The 22,924-nt window shown below is 56.4% G+C and overlaps 1 protein-coding gene across 1 annotated transcript in view; it reads left to right on the top strand.

Moving 5' to 3' along the window:
- Positions 1-22,924, top strand: part of LOC131565411 (ankyrin repeat and fibronectin type-III domain-containing protein 1-like) — a 248,395-nt gene that overhangs the window by 209,217 nt on the left and 16,254 nt on the right. Inside the window, exon 7 of the mRNA XM_058816278.1 lies at positions 22,556-22,757. Within this exon, the coding sequence (XP_058672261.1) occupies positions 22,556-22,757 (202 nt within the window). The remainder of the gene's footprint in view (positions 1-22,555; positions 22,758-22,924) is intronic.

Below are 22,924 nucleotides of genomic sequence, written 5' to 3'. Positions count from 1 at the left end.
AGCTGTGGGCACGGCCTTGGCAGGGCTTCCTGTGGGGAGCCAACCTTGGAGGGCATCACACCCCATGCCAGGGTGCCAGCCGGGGGTGAGGTGACACAGAGCCCTGGGGTGACACACAGCCCTGAGGTGACACACAGCCTGAGGTGACACAGAGCCCCGGGGTGACACACAGCCCTGAGGGGACACACAGCACAAGGTGACACACAGCACAAGGTGACACACAGCCCCAGGTGACACACAGCCCAAGGTGACACACAGACACACAGCCGGGGGTGACACAGCCCAAGGTGACACACAGCCCCCAGGTGACACACAGCCCGAGGTGACACACAGCCTGAGGTGACACACAGCCCGAAGTGACAAACAGACACACAGCCTGAGGTGACACACAGCACAAGGTGACACACAGCCCGAGGTGACACACAGCACAAGGTGACACACAGCCTGAGGTGACACACAGCCCTGAGGGGACACACAGCCCTGAGGGGACACACAGCCTGAGGTGACACACAGCACAAGGTGGCACACAGCCTGAGGTGACACAGAGCCCTGAGGGCACACACAGCCTGAGGTGACACACAGCCTGAGGGGACACACAGCCTGAGGGGACACACAGCCTGAGGTGACACACAGCCCTGAGGTGACACACAGCCCTGAGGGGACACACAGCCTGAGGGGACACACAGCCTGAGGTGACACACAGCCCCAGCCCAGGTCCGGCCGGCTGTGCTGAAACGAAACGCGAGGCGCTTTGTCTCAACTGGGAGCGCTTTAAGGCCTCGCTCGGGAACAATGGCCAAGCTATGGGGTCATTTGTTCTGGTATTTCAGCAGCTCCTCATGATTTATGGGATGTTTTGTTCTGCTGCTTGTCTTAGCTTCCCCCTCTCCACCCTCCCCGTCTCCATCCCTTCTCCATTTCAGCTTCTCCTCCCCCCGCTCCCAATTCCCCTAATAGCTGTGGAGCCTCTGTGCCTTATGCAGTCATGGTGTGTGTGACTTATTGAATTAGCCGGGTGGGAGCTGCGCTGCCGCACCGTGCCGGCCTGTCCGGGCTGTCCGGGCTGTCCGGGCCCTGCCGGCCTGTCCGGGCTGTCCGGGCTGTCCGGGCCCTGCCGGCCTGTCCGGGCTGTCCGGGCTGTCCGGGCTCTGCCGGCCTGTCCGGGCTGTCCGGGCTATCCGGGCCCTGCCGGGCTGTCCGGGTTCTGCCGGGCTCTGCCGGGCCCTGCCGGGGTGCCCGGGCTCCCGGGGGCCGGGCCTCTCACCCGGGGCTCGGTGCAGCCGCAGCTTCCCCCGTGTGGCAGATGGACAGATGGACATTGCCATCAGCAGGACCCTGCAAAGTTGGTGTAGAGGCGATGGATGTGGCCAAGAGAAGCTGCAGCCCCAGCGAACAAGGAGGGCTCTGTCTACAGAGACACCCGAGGTGCAGGGGCTCTGCTGGCTGTCCTGCTGTGCCATCCTCACCTCCCCTCTGTGGCACTGAGGTGTGTGAGGGGCTCTGCTGGCTGTCCTGCTGTGCCATCCTCACCTCCCCTCTGTGGCACTGAGGTGTGTGAGGGGCTCTGCTGGCTGTCCTGCTGTGCCATCCTCACCTCCCCTCTGTGGCACTGAGGTGTGTGAGGGGCTCTGCTGGCTGTCCTGCTGTGCCATCCTCACCTCCCCTCTGTGGCACTGAGGTGTGTGAGGGGCTCTGCTGGCTGTCCTGCTGTGCCATCCTCACCTCCCCTCTGTGGCACTGAGGTGTGTGAGCAGCTCTGCTGGCTGTCCTGCTGTGCCATCCTCACCTCCCCTCTGTGGCACTGAGGTGATCCCAGCTGGGGAGCGCCAGGGTTCCTGCTGAGCTGCACATGGGACAGTGAGGTTCAAGAGCTTGGTTGTGTCCCTGGCAGCCTGAGAATGGCATGGCCGGTGCCTCGGGATGCACTGGGGAGCAGGGGATCACATCCCCTCCCCAGGGACAATGATTGAACAGTGACTGTGAGGGACATGCTGATGGGGTGGGGCGGAGCGAGCCCTCCAAACATCCCTGAAAGTCAGATTACCCTCAGGAGAGCATTGCAAAGAAACAATTTACTTGAGGAAGATCACTTTTTATCCTCATTTTCTGAGTTGCCTGCAGAGAGGCAGAGGCTGGAGGGCAGCTGGTGGCCCCGTGGGACTGGCATGGAGCTGCAGCCACTCCTTAGCCCCGAGGTAGCTTTGGCAGAGGAGCCAGGTCCCTGCAGCCCGCTCTTGCTGCCTCATGCTGCCAGCGGGGAGCTGGGAGCATCCTGACCTACGGTGCAGGTGGGAAAGGAGAGATCTTGTGCCTCCCCTCCTGGTGCCACAAGCCTCTGGGAGCCCAGTTTTCCTCCTGTTCTCAGGAGAGGCAGCTCAGCTTGTGATTAGGATGAGGCTGGAGAGGTTGGGAGCAGAGCAGGGCCTGGAGCCTCTCTGTGCTGCCGCAGGCTCCAGCAGGTCCAGCACGCTCTCCTCCATTTGTTTCTCGTGTTGCTGCTGCGGGAGAAATTGAGTCCTCTGGGGAAGCAACAGAAGGAAAATGTTCAGGGAAGACTGATGTCCAGGTTCTCCCTGTCTGGGACCAGAGCCCTCAGCCAGATCCCTCCCTCTCTGAGAGCACAGGCAACCAATAACATTTAAAAGACAAATATAAACTATTGTGCTGATTTGGTGCTCTGGCCGCTCCCCTCTGCTGGTAGCTGATACCTCCAATAAGATTATTTCTCAGGCCATTACTCTCAGCACATTTTAATTTCCCTCAAACAGCCCAATGGCCTGATTTGTTTTCTTTTATTGTCATCATCCCTCTGCAATTTCCCATGGCCAGGATCTGCAAAGCAGGATGGGTGCCTTGGTCCTTGCTGAAGAGTGGAGGATGCTCTTCATCCTGCAGGATCTCCACTGGTTCTTCTACATGAACGTGCCTCTGCCTGGAAGCTGCCAGTGGATTTCCACAGCAGGCAACCCAAGCCCCATGGATATACTGGGGAAATTGCAGAGATGCCACAATCCTTGGTATGAAAGGGAAACCTCTTGGGTATCTAAATCTCAGTGCTAGTCAAACCTTTCCACACCACCTGTATTCCCATGGAATCCCAGCATGGTTTGGGTTGGAAGAGACCTTAAAGCTCATCCCATCCCACCCTTGCCATGGCAGGGACACCTCCCACTGTCCCAGGCTGCTCCCAGCCCTGCCCAGCCTGGCCTTGGGCACTGCCAGGGATCCAGGGGCAGCCACAGCTGCTCTGGGCACCCTGTGCCAGGGCCTGCCCACCCTCACAGGGAACAATTCCTTCCCAATATCTAGCATAAACCTTGTGGTGTGAAGTCATTCCCCTGTATTCATTACCAATGGTGCCAGTGCACTGGATTTGGAAGGTTGTTGCTCTCCCAGCCCCCTTATTCAGCACACAAAAGTATCTCAGTATGCTTCTTTTACTGGCAATATCCATAATAGTCCTGGTTTCCTGCTACTGGTCAGGTGTTTGAATCTCCAGCCATGAACCTCCTTCTCCATGAGCCACTTTGGACTTGGGGAAGGGCAGTGTGGAGGAGTTGCATGTCTTGAGCAACTCCAGCAAGGGCAGCAGCACACTCCAGTTCTGGAATGCCAGTCTCCCTCCATCCCTGGGAGCAGAAGGGATCACTGGTCCTGCTGCTGATGCTTCTGGAGACATTGGGTCAGGAAACACAGAAGCATGGACATAGCCAGATAGTCCTGACAGCTGGCACTTCCAAGGTGTTCCAGTACTTTTAATCCTTCTTTGTCCCTTGAGCAGTGGCAGTCTCTGTTGGGCAGGTTTCTCATGCTCTTAGAGAGTTTCCTCTGGCAGAGACAATTCTGCCTGCCAGGGCTCCAGACACCTTCTGTTTATCTTCCTGGAGAGTATCTCACAGTGCCAGGTTGATATTGGATCTACTGGCTTGGATGCTGGCAGGATGGGCAGTGCTCTGTGGGGAGGCCAAATGGGAGGGAGGAGTCAGCCCAGGACACTGGGACAAGGAGGACCATGTCCTTGGATGTGCTGGGACCTCTTTCCACCTGTGATGGAGTCTTACGGCACACTAGCTCTTGCTCATCCCTCATACCCACCCTTCCTGTGTGGGCTGGAACCTTTTTGGGGAAGTTGGCCTCCACATCTGCTGAGCCTTATGCCTGGTGGAGGTCAGAGAGGGAAATTATGTTCCCTTCCACTCCTGACTTCCACATTTCCTCCCTTTCTCCTGAAAATTATGCATCCATCCACCCCAGCAGTTTCCTCCCCAGGGACATTCCTCTCCCTGTCTCATTTTACCTTTGTTACCTTTACTTTTCTGGTAACAGGAAGGTCAGACAGGGATGATCTTCTGCCACAAGGAGCTGCTGGGCAATGTGGAGGAGAATTTTTCCTGCAGGCAGTGCCAGATAGTGCAGATCTGATAGATTTTAGGCCAGGAAAAGGCAAGGATCCTGCCTGGCTTTGTCCAAGGTGGAACTGGACACTTGGCAGCAGCTGCCAGTGTCACCCTGAGGACTTGCCTGTGGTCTTCACCCTGCCCACAGTGCAGAGCTTCACCTGAGCCCCCTCCAGGTCTGTTCAGAGTCTGGTTTCCATCCAAGAAGTGTCCCAGGGCTCATCAGGCAGTAACCAGGACACACATCTCGTGCCAGTGGTCAGGGCAGGGTCCTTGCTAATGGTTTCATTCAGTCACAGAATCATGGAGTGGGCTTTGTTTGGCCTACCCCTGCCCTGGAGAGCTCTGAGCTCTCCTTTGCTTTCAAGCATAGCATCATTGAATGGTTTGGGTTGGAAGGGACCTTCATGATCACCTCACTCCAACACCCTGCCGTGGCAGGAACACCTCCCACTGTCCCAGGCTGCTCCAAGCCCCATCCAGCCTGGCTTTGGGCACTGCCAGGGATCCAGGAGCAGCCACAGCTGCTCTGGGCACCCTGTGCCAGGGCCTCACCTCCATTGCAGGGAAGAAATTCTTTCCAATACCCAATGTAAATTTGCCTTCCTTCAGCCTAAAGCCATTTCCCCTTGTCCTATCACTGCCTGCCCTTCCAAAATTGCTTCTGCAGCCTTCTGCAGGCTCCCTTTAGGCACTGGAAGGGGCTCTGAGGCCTCCCAGGAGTCTTCTTCAGGCTGAACACTCCCAGCTTTCTCAGTCTGTCTCCAGGGCAGAGGGGCTTCACCCCTTGGAGCATCTTCATGCCTCCTTGGAATCTCTCCAACAAATCTACATTTTTCTTGTGTTGCATTCTTGATTAGCAGTAAAAAAACTGGATTTTATGAGTTTTGAAAAGTGAACATATGACATTACATAGGGTTTGTTAAGCATGGCTGCAGAACAGCTGCTGAGGTGAGCAGAGCTGTGAGGAACATGAGGAACATCTCTTCTTGGTGTTGTCAGGATGGGCTCTGGCCTGCCACCCCAAAAGGAGCCACTGTCACCTTGGGGGGACTCTGGCTTGTTGGGCTGTGTCTCCACACAAAACCTGCAGGTTTCCCAGGGCAGGGACTGCAGGATCACCTGGCACCATGGTCACTCACCTCCTCCTGGTCTTGCTTCTCCTCTCTATCCCCAGACTCCACGTTTAAGGTCAGAACCCAGAACTTAGCAGAACTTCTGAGCTTCACCCACTGCAGAGAGGACTGGGCTACCTGTGGTACCTGTGGCTTCTCCTGGCCACTGAGCAGCTGAGGAAAAGAGCTGGCCCTCCTCGTCCCTCAGCTTCTCACTCTTTAAAAGGTGCATGGCAATGTTGTTCTCCTTTTTCAGGCACTTTGGTATTCCTGCCCATAGAGAGGGACTGGAACAAGGTGATCTTTCAGGTCCTTTCCAACCCAAACCATTCCAGGAACCTCTGATTCTATGGGAGCTGCTGGTGAAGGAGCTGCTGCTGTTCTAGGGCTCCTGGCATCTGGGTCTCATGCTGGCCATGCCCCAGACCCATGGCTGACTTGTGGGCTTGCTCTGAGCTCCAGGCTGGCACGTCAGGTTTTCCTGGTAGGTTTTGTGCATCAGCTTGTGCTGGCACTGTAGCTAAGAGCACCACGGTGAAGGTTTCTGTACTGAAGTGGTGTCCAGAGAGGCTGAAACTTCTGCCCAGGGAGCACGTTCTAAAAAAATGTATCTTTTTTTCATCCCCAGTGTTCTGATTGCTGAGCACTGTCACTGGGGAGGAGGAGGCAGTGGCTATGGTCAGAGGCAGTGACAGGAGCAGAGGTAAATGGGGAGATCCAGGCAGTATAATCTTAACCCAAATTCTTTTGGACTTACAGATGTCACTGTGCTCCAGGCCCTGGAGTTGTAGGGTGCTCACTGCTCCTGTGTGCTGCAGTCTGCAAGCCTGGCCTGTGGCAGAGGATACAAATCCTGAAGGAGTGAGTGATCCATCAGAGGCTGCTGGGGGATCAGTCCCTGCTGTCCATGCCCTGACCAGCCCCAAGGGCAGAGGCACCTCCTGAGGCTGGGCTGGGGTTTGGTCCCTCTGGGTCTCCTTGGGACGAGTTGGGTGAAGGGTTTGCTGTCAGGTTCTGCCATGTGCTTGTCCCTGCCTGTGCCACATCCTCCTACTCCATCCTCCCTGCCCGAGCCGGGCTCCAGAGCCAAGTCCTGCTGTGCCCACAGGGGACCTGGGCAGGGTTTCCTGTGCCCTGAAATCCTGCAGAGCACCGGGCCAAACCCTGGGCAGCAAGAGGCTGCTTCTGGACACAGGTAAGCTGCTGTGACATTTAGTCAGTGCCCCTGCTCTCCCTGTCTGTGCCTGGAGCACTGCTGCTGTCCAGCTGGAGCCTGAGGAGCCTCAGCAGTGAGCACACTCCTGGAGCTGCAGGAGGTGGAACTCCCGGCGGAACCCTGCCTGATTCCAGTGCAAGTGGAAGGAGGATCCTGCCAAGCGATCCCATCCTCCCAGCACAGTCCTGGCCCTGCTCTGCCCCGGTCATGAGCTCTGGAAGGCTCTGGAAGGCTGTGGCAGGCAGGAAAGTTTTGCTTGTGGAGCACAGCTCAACTCGGGTGAACTCCACATGAACTCCAAGTCTCTTTGGCCGTCTGTCCTGATGATGCAGGGAGGTCAGGATCAGGATCCTGCACTGCACAGGGACCCAAGGCTGCCTTCTTTGTCATCACCTCATCCTTCTGAAGCACAGGGGCAGCTTCAGTCTGTGCTCCCTGTGACCAGGGACAGGCCCATGGGGCAGCAGCAGCTGTGCCAGGGCAGGGGCAGGCTGAATCTCTCAAAAAGGCTCTTCCCCCACAGGGTGCTGGCACTGCCCAGGCTGCCCAGGAAATGGGCATGGCCCCAAGGCTGCCAGAGCTCCAGGAGTGTTGGACAATGCCTGCACAGGGTGGGATTGTTGGGGGGTCTGTGCAGGGCCAGGGATTGGACTTGTGACCTTTGTGGGTCCCTTCCAGCTCTGGCTACTCCAGGATTCTGTAGTTCTTGGTGCCCAGGCAGGACCAGCAGCAGACATGGAGCTGTTCCCGTGTTACACTGAGACTGTGCTGCTGTCACCTTTGCTCTCCCTGGTCCCAGGGGACAGTGGGCACCCCATCACAGCACCAGGGCTTTAGTGGCGTGCTCAGGGTCACCCAGATGGTCTGTGAGAGAGTTAAATCCCCCTCCTCGTGACACTCCCACACTTTACCTGGAGATTACTCTTCCTCCCTCCCATGTCTGTGTTCTGACCACAGAAAAATTGGGGCAGTGGAGCCAGGGAGGCCCTCAGGGCTGAGGAGTTGTTGGATCAGTGAGGGGAAGGTGTGATTGCAGTGTGAGCCACCCATGTGAACACGGGACAAGCTGTGGCATCCTAAGGCAGCACGTAGCAGGGCACAGTGGGGTTCTACAGATCTGTGAGCATCCTGCTCCTGGGAAAGCTCTTGCAGCACACGTGAAACGCAGGGTGAGGATCATGGTGGGGAGAACTGGGTGTCTGAGGAGCATGGGTGTATCCCCACCCCTCACCTCACTGCCCAGGGGATGAAGAAGGGGAGGAAGGAGGCAGCAGCACCCACCATGTGTTGGGGCCACCAGCTCTAGAGATGTTTCCCAGCCCCTTGGTGGTGGAGGGCCCAAGCTGGCCATGTGTGGCTCCAAGGTCCTGCTTGGTGTCACTGTGTGAGCAGGGATGTCCCAAGGGCTTTGGGAGATCTTGGAGGTGCTGTCTCCTCTTGCCCCCTGCCATCCTTGCTCTTTGGAGCTGCAGGGAAGTGATCCCCGCGAGCTGCCTGGAGGGATGAGGAGGACACCACAGCTTACCCTTGGAAGGGCTGTACAGCACTTCCCAGTGGAAGTTTGTTTCTCTTACCTTTGCCAGGCTTTAACTGTTTGGGCTGGATTATTCCATGTTTTTCTGCCTCAGGCTGAACTTTGTCCTTTTTTTTTCCCCTCTATTTTTCCCAATTTTCAGCAGAAGGTTGGGGAAAAATGGCAGCTTTGCCAATTTATCTTTTTTTTTTCCCCTGCTGTCTCTTTGTTTGAGGGCTTCTGGTATCTCCACTCTTTGAAAAAGAGACTTGAAATTTGGCAGGGATGCTGCATTCCTGTTGGAAGTCAACATGGATTTGGTCAAATGGTTAGCCATTGGAAAGCGTGGCTGGGCATGCCTGAGGAGGTTTTCAGGGGCCAGCTGCTAGTGTTCCCATTTGCAAAGGGACTCTGGCCACTCTGTGTCCCCTGTCCCTTTCTCTAGGGATGCCTCATTGCCCAGGCAAGTCCAGGTCAGGAGTGGTGGCTGAAGGAGCCATTTCCAATGAACTCAGAAGCAGTTTACCAAGACAAGGTTGTTTCTGTCCCCATTTCCCATGTGTGGCACTGGCTGTGGGTATCACCTGCCTCTCACCCTCAGCAGAGCTCAGGCCAGCTTGGGCTGTGCCAGGTGAGGGGAGGAGAAGCTGAGGAAACGCTCCTGTCATGCCAGACCTGGGGAAGGGTGTTTGTAGACCTGCCTGCCCCATGGGTGAGCTCAGCAGCATCACATCCGTGCATGGAGGGACAGAATCCCAGAGCCATTACAGCTGGGAAGGACCTTCAAGGCCATCAGGTCCAGGCTGAGCAGGTCCTGGTAGCTGGAGGTTTGTCCTGGTGATCCCTATGGTTTTCAAAGTTGCTCTTTTATATTTGAGTGGAAACTTTTCCTAATTGCTGTCCTGGGGGCTTTGGAAATTCCTCCACAGACTCTGTTATCTTCAGCTGGGGTTTCTCTACTTGATGGTACCTCAGAGCTTTCTGCAGAGGGAGGAATGACACATGAGCTGGGAAAGCTCTGCTGTGATGAAGGAGCAGGCAAGCCCCAGCTGGCAGGAGCTCCTGCTGGTGATCATTGCCCCAGTTAGTGCAGGTACAAGAGTGCTCAGGCACTTGCGGGATGTTTTCTAGCAAAATGGTGGAAAAAACTGGCTTCTCCTCTTGGGCTGCAGGCTTTGGACCCTGACTCCATGGAGATCAGTGGCAGTGATGACCCCATGGCAGTGATCCAGCCCCTCTGGTGCTGCTCATGGGTTGGGTGGTGCTGGATGGGACCAGCCCCAGGGCGAGGTGCTGGGGCGCTCAGAGAAGGTCCCGGCGGGTGCTGGGCAGGGAGCTGATCTGGAGCGAGCTGGGAGCAAACCCTGGCATGAAGCTGTGCCAGGCCAGGGGTTTGCCAGGCTGGGACAGGCTGGAGAGCCCGCTGGGGGTGGCTGGGTTGGCAGCCGTGCCAGGGACAGTCTGTGGGCAGTGCCCAGCTCTGCTGGCTGGCTCCTGCTGCGTGCCTTCCAGCGGGAAGCGCCTTTCTGACTGCAGTAACATTTACCAGCTGGGAGCAGCTCTGGAGCTGGGTGTGTGCGTTTGTCTGCTCTTCCATTGTCGCTTGGCCGATGTCTCCTCCTCCCCGCTGAGATCAGTGGCTGTGGGCTCCCTTTTGTAACCCCTTTGGGTGCAGCTCTGGAAGTCTTCAGCCTGGTTTCAGTCGCAATACTGCTCCTATCTCCCTGGATGTCTTGGGTGGAACAATGGAATGGAGGTTTCTTTCCACCAGAAGGAACATCCCAGTATGGGCTGGAGGACTGGGAAGTACAGGTGGGATGTAGGTGGCTGAGGATGAAGCCCAGCCATAGGCATGGGGGATTGAGCTCAGGGGACCTCCAGAAGACCTTCTTGGGCCATTTCTCGACCATTTGATGGTTCTGGAGAGGATGTGGTTGCCGCGGGGAGGTGCATCCCGGTGGCACGTCCTTCCCGGTGGCACCAGGTGGCGCAGGAGGTTAAAGGATTTGGCTCTCTGCAGCTCTGGGTGCACACGGATTGCCTCCCACTGCTGTGATGAGCCTGCAGGTCTCAGCCCCCGGAGCCATGCCAGGCCAGCCTCAGCCCCAGGGGATGGGGCAGTGGGGATGGGGCTCCCTGGAGCTCTGTTCCAGCAGAACCAGGAGCTGACCCAACCTTCAAACCATCATGGGGGTGTGCGTGTGCCACCCACCGTGCCAGGGAAGGCACAGTGAGGCAGAGGAACCACTCAGGGGTAGAGCCCAGGTGGTGTCAGGGCAGTGAGGAGATACTGGAACATTACCCTGCGGTGAGGCCATGACAAAACACATGACATCCTCTGGCCCAAGCTCAAACAGTCTGGGCACAGACAGGTGAGTGCTTCTTCCTGGCCCCTGGGAGGCCCTGGGCTCTTTGGTGGGGTGCAGGTGCATGGCAGCAGCCCTCAGAGCAGCTGGGGCCATCCCAGCCCCCTTCCTTCTCCCATTGGAGCAGCCTCTGGCCCCATGGGCTCTGCCAGGCCCTGCCCGCTCCCTCCCCAGAGGTGTCAGCGCCCAAGGAAGGGGACAGGACCAGGCATGGGTGAGTGTGACCTTACATCCCTTCTCACTCTTCCCAGCATGCCAGCTGTTCCCTGGGCATCTCCATGCTGAGCATTTACCTCCTGCTCTGTTGGATCCCAAGTGGGCCCCTGAGAACCTACAGGGATACTTTTTCTCCCTTCTTTTGCCTTCAGTGATCTTTGATTTCAGCCGTCGTATGACTCAGCTCCTACATTTGATCCTTGGAGCAGGATTTGCAAACATGCAGCTGTGGCAGGAGTGCTGCTCCTTCCTGGCAGGCCAGCCTGGGATAGGGTTTCCTCCTGAGTCCCCATGGCTCATCTGCTTCCCCATGTGAAATCTGATTTAACCAGGGTGCTGTTAGTGGCTTGGAGGTGTCTCCTGGAGCTCTGCTGACCTGCTCCAGCATCTGGGCCTCTGAGCTCCTGGCAGGATGGGGGTGGAGCAGAGCAGGTGCTCTCTGGCCCCTTTGTCTGCCCATCCCTACCTGCAGAGATCTGGCTGGTTGCTGGTGCTGGAAGCATCAGGCACATTTGGGTGTGGGGCTGAGCACTGGTTGTGGCAGTGGCTGTGGGACACGGTCAGTGGAAGGTGACACCACGCAGTTCCCATGAAGGGCAGTCTGGGCACTGACCTCTGGGTGCTGCCCCTTCTTGCTGCTGTTCCCTGTGGGCAGCCCTGGTCTGGAGCAGCTCCTGACTCAGCAAGGAGCAGCCAGCCGTGGTGCTGAGCTCACTCTGGGCTGCTGGGCTCCCTCTGGGCTGCTGGGCTCCCTTTCTTCAGTGAGCACAAGTCACAAACCCCTGCAGAGGTTTGCAGGGAACAGGGATTTAGAGAGTGCAGGGGTTTGCTGGGCACAGATATTTGTAGAACATGGGCTGTCAGTGGACTGGGGTTTGTTGGGGACAGGGGTTTTCAGAGGACAGGGATTTGTAGGGGTTTGCAGGGGCAGGAGTTCACAAGGAATAGAAGTTTGCAGGGGACAGGGGTTTTTAGAGGACAGGGGCTTGCAGAGGACAGGGATTTTCAGAGGACAGGGGTTTACAGGGGTTTGCATGGGCAGGAGTTCACAAGGAATAGAAGTTTGCAGGGGACAGGGGTTTGCAGGGGACAGGGGTTTGCAGGGGTTTGTAGGGGCAGGAGTTCACAGGGAATAGAAGCTTTTAGGGGATGGGTTTTCAGAGGAGAGGGGTTTGCAGGGGTTTTCAGGGCAGGAGTTCACAGGGAATAGAAGTTTGCAGGGGACAGGGATTTGCAGGGTGGCTGCAAGCTCCCACCGAGCCAGGCCCCAGGGCTGTGTGCTTGGCTCTTGGCACCAGAGCTCTGGCTCTGTCTGCCTCCTCCCTGATGGTGCCAGGGCTTTTGGGTGGTCACAGGGCTGTGATCACAACCAGCACTGCCTGCTGTGGCGTGGGTACCTGGCACCGGGCTGACCACACTGGGCTTCCCCAGGAACTTTGATCATGGCTCGGGGCAGCTTGTCCTGCTCTGTCCTGTCTCCATCAGGTTCCAGTTAAAACCAAATGCATTCTCCAGCCTAAGCTGCACAGCCGTTTGAGCCCTTCCAAAAATGAAACAAATACCCACGGACTGCAATTCGAATTGCAGCTCAATTAGGGCTTGTTCCCAATGCGATCATAAAACCTCCAGTACGAAAACAAACAACCCAACCAAACCACATCCAAGCCTGACAGCATCCTCTGGAATGCCTTTAAAATAACAAGGAGGGCAGAGGAAGATGAAAGCAGTGTGGCCAGTGGGAAGAAGGCTCTTTGGCCCTGAGGGGCAGCCTGGGGGTGGGCTGAGCAGGTGTGGGGCAGGGCAGTTTGGGATGGGGAGAGCACAGGAGGTGACAGATGGGATGGAGACGGGCTCGGCGGTGCCGTGGAGATGTGGGCACATGCGGTGTGCAAGCGATGAGCACGACAGAAATGGGGCAGCCTGGGGCCCAGGGCTGGGCTGCTCACTGGGGGATTTCACAGGGCGAGGAAGAGGAAGGTGCAGAGGTGGTTCGGAGCGTGGAGGTTGTTCTCGGGGAGGCTCGCTGTGTGAGCAGGGGGGGAGCGCGGGCCGGAGCCGGCGGCTGGAATGCGTGTCCCGCGTAACCCTGGCTTGCGCCGCGTCCAGCCAGTCTGGTGCCGCGCTTCGGGTTTCACGGCGCACTTTAAACCCGGCCATATTTAGCGTGAGCCTCGCCGGCCTGTCAGGGAGGGGAAGCCGCAGCACGACTAATAAAAAAAGCCAAACAAAAACAATGTAATTAAAGAGACTCAGCACTGTGTGTTCCCATAGCAAGAACATTTACCCAAGACTTCCTTGCTCAGATACTTAATGTCAAGCGGCGATTAAAGGCTGGCTTTGTGGCGAGGCAGCGAGGAGGGCTTGCCCGGCCCGGCAGACGGGAGCCCGGGGCCGGTGCCGGTGGGAGGGACCGGCGCCGTTTGGCACGGGAGGTGCCCCGGGACACTGCAGGTACCACGGGGATGCTGAATCCCGAGCAGCACCTCCCGAACCGCTCCGGGCAGAGATGCCCTCAGTCTGTAATGCACAGACCGCTCGGCTCCATCCTCACAAAAGTTTGGTAGCACAGAAGCAGAAAAGTGGATTTTCTGTGGATATTCTAGGTAGGAACCTCTGGGCAGGACACACAGCAGCTCTGTGGGGTAAATCGTTGTGAAAACAGTAAAATCAGCAGAGCTGGGCTGGGCATAGAATCTTCCAGCATCTCCTTCCTGACCCACATCTGTGGGTGGAGACTGTGTGAGCCTCTGAAATGTTGAATTTCCTCCCTCAAGGGATGGTTTGGGGTGTCTGAAGCCAGGCTGTGCCCACTAGTGCCCGTTTATTGCAGCCCAAGGTGTTGCTTATGGGCTGCCTGCCTCGGCTGGTGAGGCAGTCATTGTGCCATGTCCCTCAGCAGCACAGTGCCCAGGAGAGGTGCCCCGTGCCTGGCAGTGCTGTGTGAGGTGTGTGTGCGGGAGGGTGCCCTGCATGGCACGGCCAGCACAGTGGCACTTTGTGATGGCAGCCCTGCCTGATGGCACATGTCACAGGGACACTGCAAGTGAAGGTCTGATTTGGGCTACATTTTCATGGCCATTGAACCACAAGATCCTTCTGGTCTCACTTTTAAGTAGTGATCAGGAGGTCTAATGAAAAAAAATAAAGAAAAGCAAGAAGCAGCAGCATTATTGTGTGGCAGCAGAGTTTGCTCAAGCGTCTCTGCTGCCTTCCTCCCCAAGGGCACTGCTGGGCCTGCAGCAGTGGGGTGTTTTATGGGACACTGTCAGCAAGTGATCTACTTGGTTGGCTCCAGACTTCTCTTGGAGTCCTGAAGTCTCTGTCTTTCCCAGATTCAGCCTGTGATTTAAGTAGGGATGAGACATTTGGGCAGCTCTTTTGTGCTGTGCCAGGGTTCATGGCTGTGCTCAGGAGGACACTGCTGACCCCAGCCCTGTGCTGTGGGATCTCCTATGTCCAGCCTGTGTCAGTGCCCTCTGCCACAGCTGAGTGAGGACTGGACCCGGGGGTGAGGGGGGTCCTTGCCATGTGTTCCCAGTGCAAGTGCTCCCCAAAGGATGCAAAAACCCTGCAGATTTGGGGAGCAGCCTGGATGGCACAGGAGGAGTGCTCCGAGGGGGAATGCTGCTCTCCATCTCCTGGAGAGGTGCAGGGCACTGGGCACTGCTGGACATTGCAGATCTCGCCCTGGATGTGCTTTTCATTTGGGTTCTGAGCTGCTGGGAGTCAGCTTTCCCTGCAGAGCCGTGCTGTGCCAGGCTGGGTGTCCATGGGGTGTTCTCTGCTGTAGGGGCCATGAGCTTCTCGGGCAGCACAGACACACCGTGTGTGCCCGGCGTGGGGACAGCAGGGACAGTGTGCTGCCATTGCTGCTCGGGCAGGTCTGCCCTGACCCAGGGGCCTGACACCACGCTGAGCTCCTCCAAGCACTGGGGTCTAACAGCGCTGGGTTTCTGGAGCTCCAACAAAAATGTCTTGGCAGGAGAGCATCTATATAAGTTAGTTGTTATTGCTAAACAAAAGAGGCATGCTCGCTTCAGCTCCACTCAAAACAAAACCCAGCAGGTTTGCCAAGTGGGGAGAAAAGAAAAAAGCTGGAGGAAACACAAACAAACAAACAAACAAATAAACAAAGTCTGCTTTGGTGCCCTTCCCTGGACCCAGGTTTCAGTAGGCACGTGCATTTTCTAGGCACACGGTGTTTCTGTGGATCAGAGTGTTTTGCTCCGTGTCTGCATGGCCAGGTCACTGCACAGCACCTAAATGCCTTGGTGGTCTGCACAGCCCAGGGTGGGTAACTGCTGTGCCTGCTGCTCCATGAGCCCTGCTGCCTTGCAGGGATGCTGATCATGGCATTTGGTCCTCGTTCTGAGCGTGCTTTTTGGTGGGTTATGAAATCCCACTCTTTGGAAGGGCTCCCCTACTCATGTTCCATGTTTAATCCAGCCTCTGTTTTGCCAGTCATGAAAAATTACTTATGCTTGGGCAAAAAGAGTGGAAAATGCAAACACATCAGCAGCTCCTCTTCATGCAGGACACGGCATTTCTTGTTGCTGTCCCCATGGCTGTGGGGGAGCTGCTCTGAGTGTTGGTGCCCAAGTGTCCATGGCCATGGTTGTGAATTCCTGCTGCACAGGGCTGAGCACAGCCCTGACATGGGTCAGACCAAGTGTGCTCAGGTGTGGAGAGACCTCTCACACTCAGGTTTTTCTCTCAGGAAACACCTGTATGTTGGTTTTGCCACTTGATCTCATAGGATCATAGTCATGGGACAGCTCAGGTTGGAAGGGACCTTAAAGCCCACCCAGTGCCACCCCTGCCATGTCAAGGGACACCTCCCACTGTCCCAGGCTGCTCCCAGCCCTGCCCAGCCTGGCCTTGGGCACTGCCAGGGATCCAGGGGCAGCCACAGCTGCTCTGGGCACCCTGTGCCAGGGCCTGCCCACCCTCACAGGGAACAATTCCTCATTCCCAATATCCCATCCATCCCTGCCCTCTGGCAGTGGGAGCCATTCCCTGTGTCCTGTCCCTCCATCCCTTGTTGTCCCCAGTCCCTCTCCAGCTCTCCTGGAGCCCCTTCAGGCCCTGGCAGGGGCTCTGAGGTGTCCCTGGAGCTTCTCCTCTCCAGGTGAGCACCCCCAGCTCTGCCAGCCTGGCTCCAGAGCAGAGGGGCTCCAGTCTTTGAAGCATCTCTGTGGCTCTGGACTCACTTTTCTATGCTGGGGGCCCAGATCTGGGGGCAGCTCTGCAGGTGGGGTCTCACCTGCGTGGGGCAGATTTGCCCCTCTGCCCTGCTGCCCATGCTTGGTGCTGGTCGCCTCTTGCTGTGAGCTCCCTGTTGGGGGGAGCTTGGTTGCACTGGGTTGTGTCCCCCTGATAACTGGGTTTTGGGCTGCTCCTGTTTCATTCTCGATACCCCTCTGGACTGAGTTGGAGCATGGTTCAGGAGAGTATCCCTGGCATCTTGTGCTAACACACCACTAGCATCCACATAGCTGTGAGGCTTCAGCAAACTCTGCAAGAGCCCAATCCCTCTTCTGCTCCCAATACCAGCCCTTGTCCTTAGAAAGCCACCAGCACCTTTCATCCCCCCTCCTCCAGGCTCCCTTTTTCTCGCGCACAGAGCCCTGCTGCTTCCTTGTTTGCTGCATCAGGGAGTGGTGGGAGCTCCCTGCAGTGACAGCCACCCCCAGTGACCAGGGGCTGCACAGTGAGCTCATGGCAGCTGCTGTGCCTGAGCCTGCCCTCTCACTGCCACCCTGGGCAGGCACCCGAGCTTTCCCTTCCCACTGCCAGCCTGGGCACCCAGAGCCTGGGAGGGCACTGCCCCAGCACAGCACTGCTGGCACAGGAGCTGCTCCCAGCTGTTCCCAGCTGTTCCTGGGGCTCTGGGATGGCCACCCTGACCCTCACCAGCCATGTGTTGGGATCATGGACTCCTCTGGGTTGGAAGGGACCTTAAAGATCACTTAGCTCATCCCACCCCTGCCATGGCAGGGACACCTCCCACTGTCCCAGGCTGCTCCCAGCCCTGCCCAGCCTGGCCTTGGGCACTGCCAGGGATCCAGGGGCAGCCACAGCTGCTCTGGGCACCCTGTGCCAGGGCCTGCCCACCCTGACAGGAAACAATTCCCGCCCAATGTCTGGCCTGGTGAGCTGTGGGCAGGGTGCCATGCCCTGCCGGTCCAGGTGCCCGCTGGGCAGGGCTGTCCAGCCCCTGGCTCTGCTCTCAGGGGCACAGCAGCCCTGGCTGTCAGGGACTGGTTCTCAGCTGGACAACTGGAGGGGCTACGCCCTTCTACAAAATGCACTTAAAATCAAGAAATTGCAACAATTATTAGCACTTTTTACTAGACCAAGATCTGCAGTGTTGCAAACATTAACATTCAGAATATCCATAAACCACATTGTAAAGTACCCAGTGGATTTGCTTGTGTTTGATGCTGGAGGAAGGGAAAAAATGAAGATGCCTTATGCTCATCCATTCTCATGTACTTTTTTAAAAAAAGAAAACCACCTCTATTTCATTGGTTTCCTGAGACAGAATCACAGTTAGAATCACTAAGGTTGGAAAAAAAACCATTTAAGATCATCAAATCCAGCAATTAACCCAGCACTGCCAAGGCCACCACTAAACAATGTCCCCAAGTGCCACATCCACTTTTAAATCCCTCAAGGGATGGTGACTCCACCACTGCCCTGGGCAGCTGTGCCAGTGCTGAGCACCCTTTCAGGGAAGAGGTTTTCCTGATAACCAGTCCAAACCTCCCCTGGCACAGCTTGGGGCCGTTTCCCCTTGTCCTGTCCCTGTTCCCTGGGAGCACAGCCCGACTCCCCTGGCTGTCCCCTCCTGTCAGGAGCTGTGCAGAGCCACAAGGTCCCCCCTGAGCCTCCTTTTCTCCAGGCTGAGCCCCTTCCCAGCTCCCTCAGCCCCTCCTGGTGCTCCAGCCCCTTCCCAGCTCTGTTCCCTCCTCTGGACCCCCTCCAGCCATGGGAGTTCCAGAACTGACCCCAGACGGATCTGACCAGTCCCAGCTCATCCTTCCACAGAACCCCAGCTTCTTCTATGGAGAGGGTGATGGAGTTTGCTGGTGTGTGGGTTTATGGCACTGCAAACCTGATCATCACCTCCCTGATGGTCACAGAGAGCTGAACTGCTGGGGCAGGCAGAGCACCTGTCCTCTGCTTGCAGGCTGCAGGACAGTAATTAGCAACAAGACCCATTTGTGGCTGGGATAAATTTAGTTTGGCTGCACTGAGACTCTTCAGGCAGAGAAGGTGGGATCTCCTCCCACACCTCCATGCAGGATGGGGCTTTGCCATGGCTGAGCTGGTGTGGGCTGGTTGGCCCCTGAGGGCAGGACACCTGCAGGTGCTGTTTTCAGCTATCAGTTGCTCCAGGGCAAAGTTTAGCTGTAGATAAATCAAGACCATTTCACCGAGTCCAGATGACTCATAACCACAGGGCAGGAAACTCTTTTATCTTTGGGGCAGCTGGTTTAATATACATAGATGTTCACTCCTGAGCACTGAATAATTTCCATCTCTTTACTTCTCATTAAAAGCAAATCAGAGGAGGGAAAACAGTGAGAAATTTCTCTGTTTCTGCCATCTCTGAGAGAGCTTCCTCCCAGCTGTGCAGTCTGCCTGCACTGGATCATTTGCTGTGTATTTTAATTGGCAGAACAAATGACTTTCTCTCCAAAGCACCACTCCATTTTAAAGCCTGATTCTGCAGGCACGAATGGAGCAGGGATCTGTTACAAGCTCCAGCTTCCATGGAGGGAAGAGCATTCTGTGTGGGAGAGCATTGTTGCCTCCTTTGAGAGAGTGGAATTTACAGGGATTGTTGATGAGCCTGCTGAAAGAGGCACCTTCACCTCTGAGCAGCAGCTGGAGGTGGAGAGGAGAGACAAGAACCTGGGCAGCAGTCAGCTCTTAAACACAAGAGAAAGGGCAAGGTTTTGCTGGAGAACCTCTTGAGTCAGTTCTCTTTCCTAAATATGCCAGGCAGTGCTTTGCATCTCCGGCTTCTCCTGAGGGTCAGGACCTGCCTCCCTGTCTCTTCCTGCCAGCACAGCTCTGCCTGCTCAGGTGCAGGTGGCTTTTCTCTCATGTCTGTGCAGCAGTGACAGCAGAGCTGTGCTGCTGTTGCAGCCCTGTGCCCTCTGCAGGGGCTGTGTGTGCTGTGTGTGCTGTGTGTGTGCTCTGTGTGATGTGTGTGCTGTGTGTGTGCTCTGTGTGTGCTGTGTGTGCTCTGTGTGCTCTGTGTGTGCTGTGCGTGTACTCTGTGTGTGCTGTGTGTGTGCTGTGTGTGTGCTGTGTGTGTGCTGTGTGTGTGCTGTGTGTGCTCTGTGTGTGCTCTGTGTGCTCTGTGTGCTGTGTGTGTGCTGTGTGTGTGCTGTGTGTGTGCTCTGTGTGCTCTGTGTGTGCTCTGTGTGTGCTGTGTGTGTGCTGTGTGTGTGCTGTGTGTGTGCTCTGTGTGTGCTCTGTGTGTGCTCTGTGTGTGCTGTGTGTGTGCTGTGTGTGTGCTCTGTGTGTGCTCTGTGTGTGCTCTGTGTGTGCTCTGTGTGTGCTGTGTGTGTGCTGTGTGTGCTGTGTGTGCTGTGTGTGCCGTGTGTGCTGTGTGTGTGCTCTGTGTGTGCTGTGTGTGCTGTGTGTGTGCTGTGTGTGCTGTGTGTGCTCTGTGTGTGCTCTGTGTGTGCTGTGTGTGCCGTGTGTGCTGTGTGTGTGCTGTGTGTGCTGTGTGTGTGCTGTGTGTGTGCTGTGTGTGCTGTGTGTGCTGTGTGTGCTCTGTGTGTGCTGTGTGTGCTGTGTGTGCTCTGTGTGTGCTCTGTGTGTGCTCTGTGTGTGCTGTGTGTGTGCTGTGTGTGTGCTCTGTGTGCTGTGTGTGCTCTGTGTGTGCTCTGTGTGCTCTGTGTGCTCTGTGTGTGCTCTGTGTGTGCTGTGTGCTCTGTGTGTGCTGTGTGCTCTGTGTGTGCTCTGTGTGTGCTGTGTGTGCTGTGTGCGCTGTGTGTGCTCTGTGTGTGCTGTGTGCGCTGTGTGTGCGCTGTGTGTGCTCTGTGTGCGCTGTGTGTGCGCTGTGTGTGCTCTGTGTGTGCTGTGTGTGCTGTGTGTGTGCTGTGTGTGTGCTGTGTGTGCTCTGTGTGTGCTGTGTGTGCTCTGTGTGCTCTGTGTGCTCTGTGTGCTCTGTGTGTGCTCTGTGTGTGCTCTGCGTGTGCTGCGTGTGCTGTGTGTGCTCTGCGTGTGCTATGTGTGCTGTGTGTGCTGTGTGTGCTCTGTGTGCTCTGTGTGTGCTGTGTGTGCTCTGTGTGTGCTGTGTGTGCTGTGAGTGTGCTGTGTGTGTGCTGTGTGTGCTCTGTGTGCTCTGTGTGTGCTGTGTGTGCTCTGTGTGTGCTGTGTGTGCTGTGTGCTCTGTGCTCTGTGTGTGCTGTGTGCTCTGTGTGCTCTGTGTGTGCTGTGTGTGCTGTGTGTGCTCTGTGTGTGCGTTGTGTGTGCTCTGTGTGTGCTGTGTGTGCTGTGTGCTCTGTGTGTGCTGTGTGCTCTGTGTGTGCTGTGTGTGCTGTGTGTGCTCTGTGTGTGCGCTGTGTGTGCTGTGTGTGCTCTGTGTGTGCTCTGTGTGCTCTGTGTGTGCTGTGTGTGCTGTGTGTGCTCTGTGTGTGCTCTGTGTGCGCTCTGTGTGCGCTGTATGTGTGCTGTGTGTGCTCTGTGTATGCTCTGTGTGCTGTGTGTGAGCCCTTGGCATGAGGAGCCCTCAGGAGAGGCTGTGCCAGGAGCTGCTCCCTGTGCATGATGACACGTGGTGTGCACAGGCTGAGGACACCATGTCAGAGCCAGGCAGGCCCCAGAGACCATAGGATTGGTTTTCCACCCTTCCTTGCATTGTGCAGGCGTCTCCCACCATGGTGACACAGTCCTGGGTGCTGCTCCCTCCCTTCCCACCAGAACTCGGCTGCTCAAAGTAGGACTCGGCTGCTCAAAACTCACCCACTCTAGCATGGGTGCTCAGGGGTACTTTGCCACCTGAAGTGACAAAACACTTGTCTGCTTTTGCAAATGGGCCTTTGGTTGGTGTGGCTGGTGCTCAATGTCTGATCCATGAAGCCCTGTGCTCAGATAATGTCCATTTCTGGAGCAACCCAGGGCAGCAACTTGACACTGTGGCTTGGGCCACGCTGGAGCCCTCTAAATCCACAGGCTGAAGCTGATGAGATGAATGATTGCCAGGAGCCAACCTTAGCAGCATTTTCCACTCTTAAATATCACAGTAATAAAAGGTAAAATCATTAAAGTCCTTCTGCAGCCCCCTGTGCCTCATCTGAAATGAGGACGACGAAGGGCGCAGAGCGAGGGGTTATTAATATCCTGTCTCACGATGATGGCTTTATAAACATCCTTACCCCAGGCACAGCCTCGCTGGGCTGCTCTGCCATGACCTTCAGCCAAATGCCATGCTTTTATCACACTTGATATTTAACCAGTAAAGCAAGGGGACGAAGACTTTGCCCCTAAATATCTGACCTTATACACAGGGGGATGGGGCCAAAACTGAGAGAAACTGTGTTAAGTGTAGCCATGCTAAATGCTCCTCAGACCTGATGCTCTTCTCTGGGAGCTGTGCCAGAGCTCCAGCAAGAAGGGGATCAGATGTTTGACGCAGTGGAAACCCTCCATGCCGCAGGGGATGAGTCATGGGCAAGAGCCCCACACAGCAGCAAGGCCACACTCATGCAAAGCCGGGGATTTTGACTGGTGGGAAGAGGTCTTGATGGAGACAGGAGAGCCCTGACTGCAGGGAAAGGAACAGCTCCCACTCTGGAGAGCCCCAGAAAAGACACCAGCTTTCCTTGTGACTGGTAGATCTTGAAAGTAAGAATCAAAATCATGTCCCAATGGCAGGGCATTGGAACTAGATGGTCTTCAAGGTCCCTTCCAACCCAAACCAGTCTGTGATTCTATAATCAGAGAGGAGAAAAGGTTTTGTAGGTTAATGGATGGAAAAGGTAAGGAGCAGCTGTAAAGCCAGGATCTCTTGGTGGGCAGAAGACTGGGGTCACTGGTCCCTATCAGGACCTGACATTGTCTGGATGCCCTTAGAAATGGCCCTTAATGTTCCCTGCTCCCACTTCACGTCCAGAGAATGCCCTTTGCTGGAATAACAACTCTGAGAAAAGTCATGTACCACAAAGAGCAGAGGGATGGTGCTCAGTGCAGGGTTCCTGTGGAAGGGTGGGTGTGGAGAGGGTACACAAGACTGTGCCAGGCCAATGGTGATGGACAGCAATCACCCAGCACGGGTCTGGGGCTGCCAGGCCCTGCAGCCTCCACTGCTGAGGGGGCTGAGATCTCTGTAGGAGCTGGATGGTGGAGACTGGGTGTGTGGAGAGATTGCCCTGCTGGGATGGATCCAGACCAGTTGTAGAGCTGAGCAGCCTGAGGTTGCTTTGGGCATCCCAGCTTGTGTCTGGAAGCAAATGTCTTACCTGCAGGGATCATATGAGCCTCTTGGCACCCCTGCAGGGCCAGCAGCTAGGAACAGATCTGCCTCAGCTGAAAACAGATGGGTGAGGGCATTGCTGGCACTGGCAGCAATGTTCACCTTGCAGCCGTTCACGTTGGCGCTGCCTGGGAGTGCTCTGGCTCTCCAATTGCTGTCTTGGTCCTGTACTGATGTGCCTCTGCCTTTCTGGCACATCCTCCATGCCTCATTTCCCTCCTGGCTTTTTTCCCAGGTCATCCTCCCCTAAAATGACCCAGCAGATGCGGGATCTGCAGCTGGCGCAGGCCAGGAAGCCACCAGGCCCTTCCTCACCAAACGCAGCCAAGAGGCTCTACCGAAACCTGTCCGGGAAATTCCGCGTCAACTACACCTCCTTCGACGAGGGCAGCCTGGTGGGACGGGGGGAGAAGGAGAAGCTCCGCAAGTCCTACCTGGTCAGTGCCTGATAGCTCCATCCAGGTGGGGACAGAGGGTCTGTGGGGGCTGGATCCATCCAGGGGGACAGAGGGTCTGTGGGGGCTGGATCCATCCAGGGGGGACAGAGGGTCTGTGGGGGCTGGATCCATCCAGGGGGGAACAGAGGGTCTGTGGGGGCTGGATC

This window comes from Ammospiza caudacuta, chromosome 17 (assembly GCF_027887145.1).
Source record: "Ammospiza caudacuta isolate bAmmCau1 chromosome 17, bAmmCau1.pri, whole genome shotgun sequence".
In the NCBI taxonomy this organism is placed as follows: domain Eukaryota; kingdom Metazoa; phylum Chordata; class Aves; order Passeriformes; family Passerellidae; genus Ammospiza; species Ammospiza caudacuta.
Note: the sequence above shows the minus strand (reverse complement) of the source record. Positions and strands in the feature narration are given on the sequence as shown.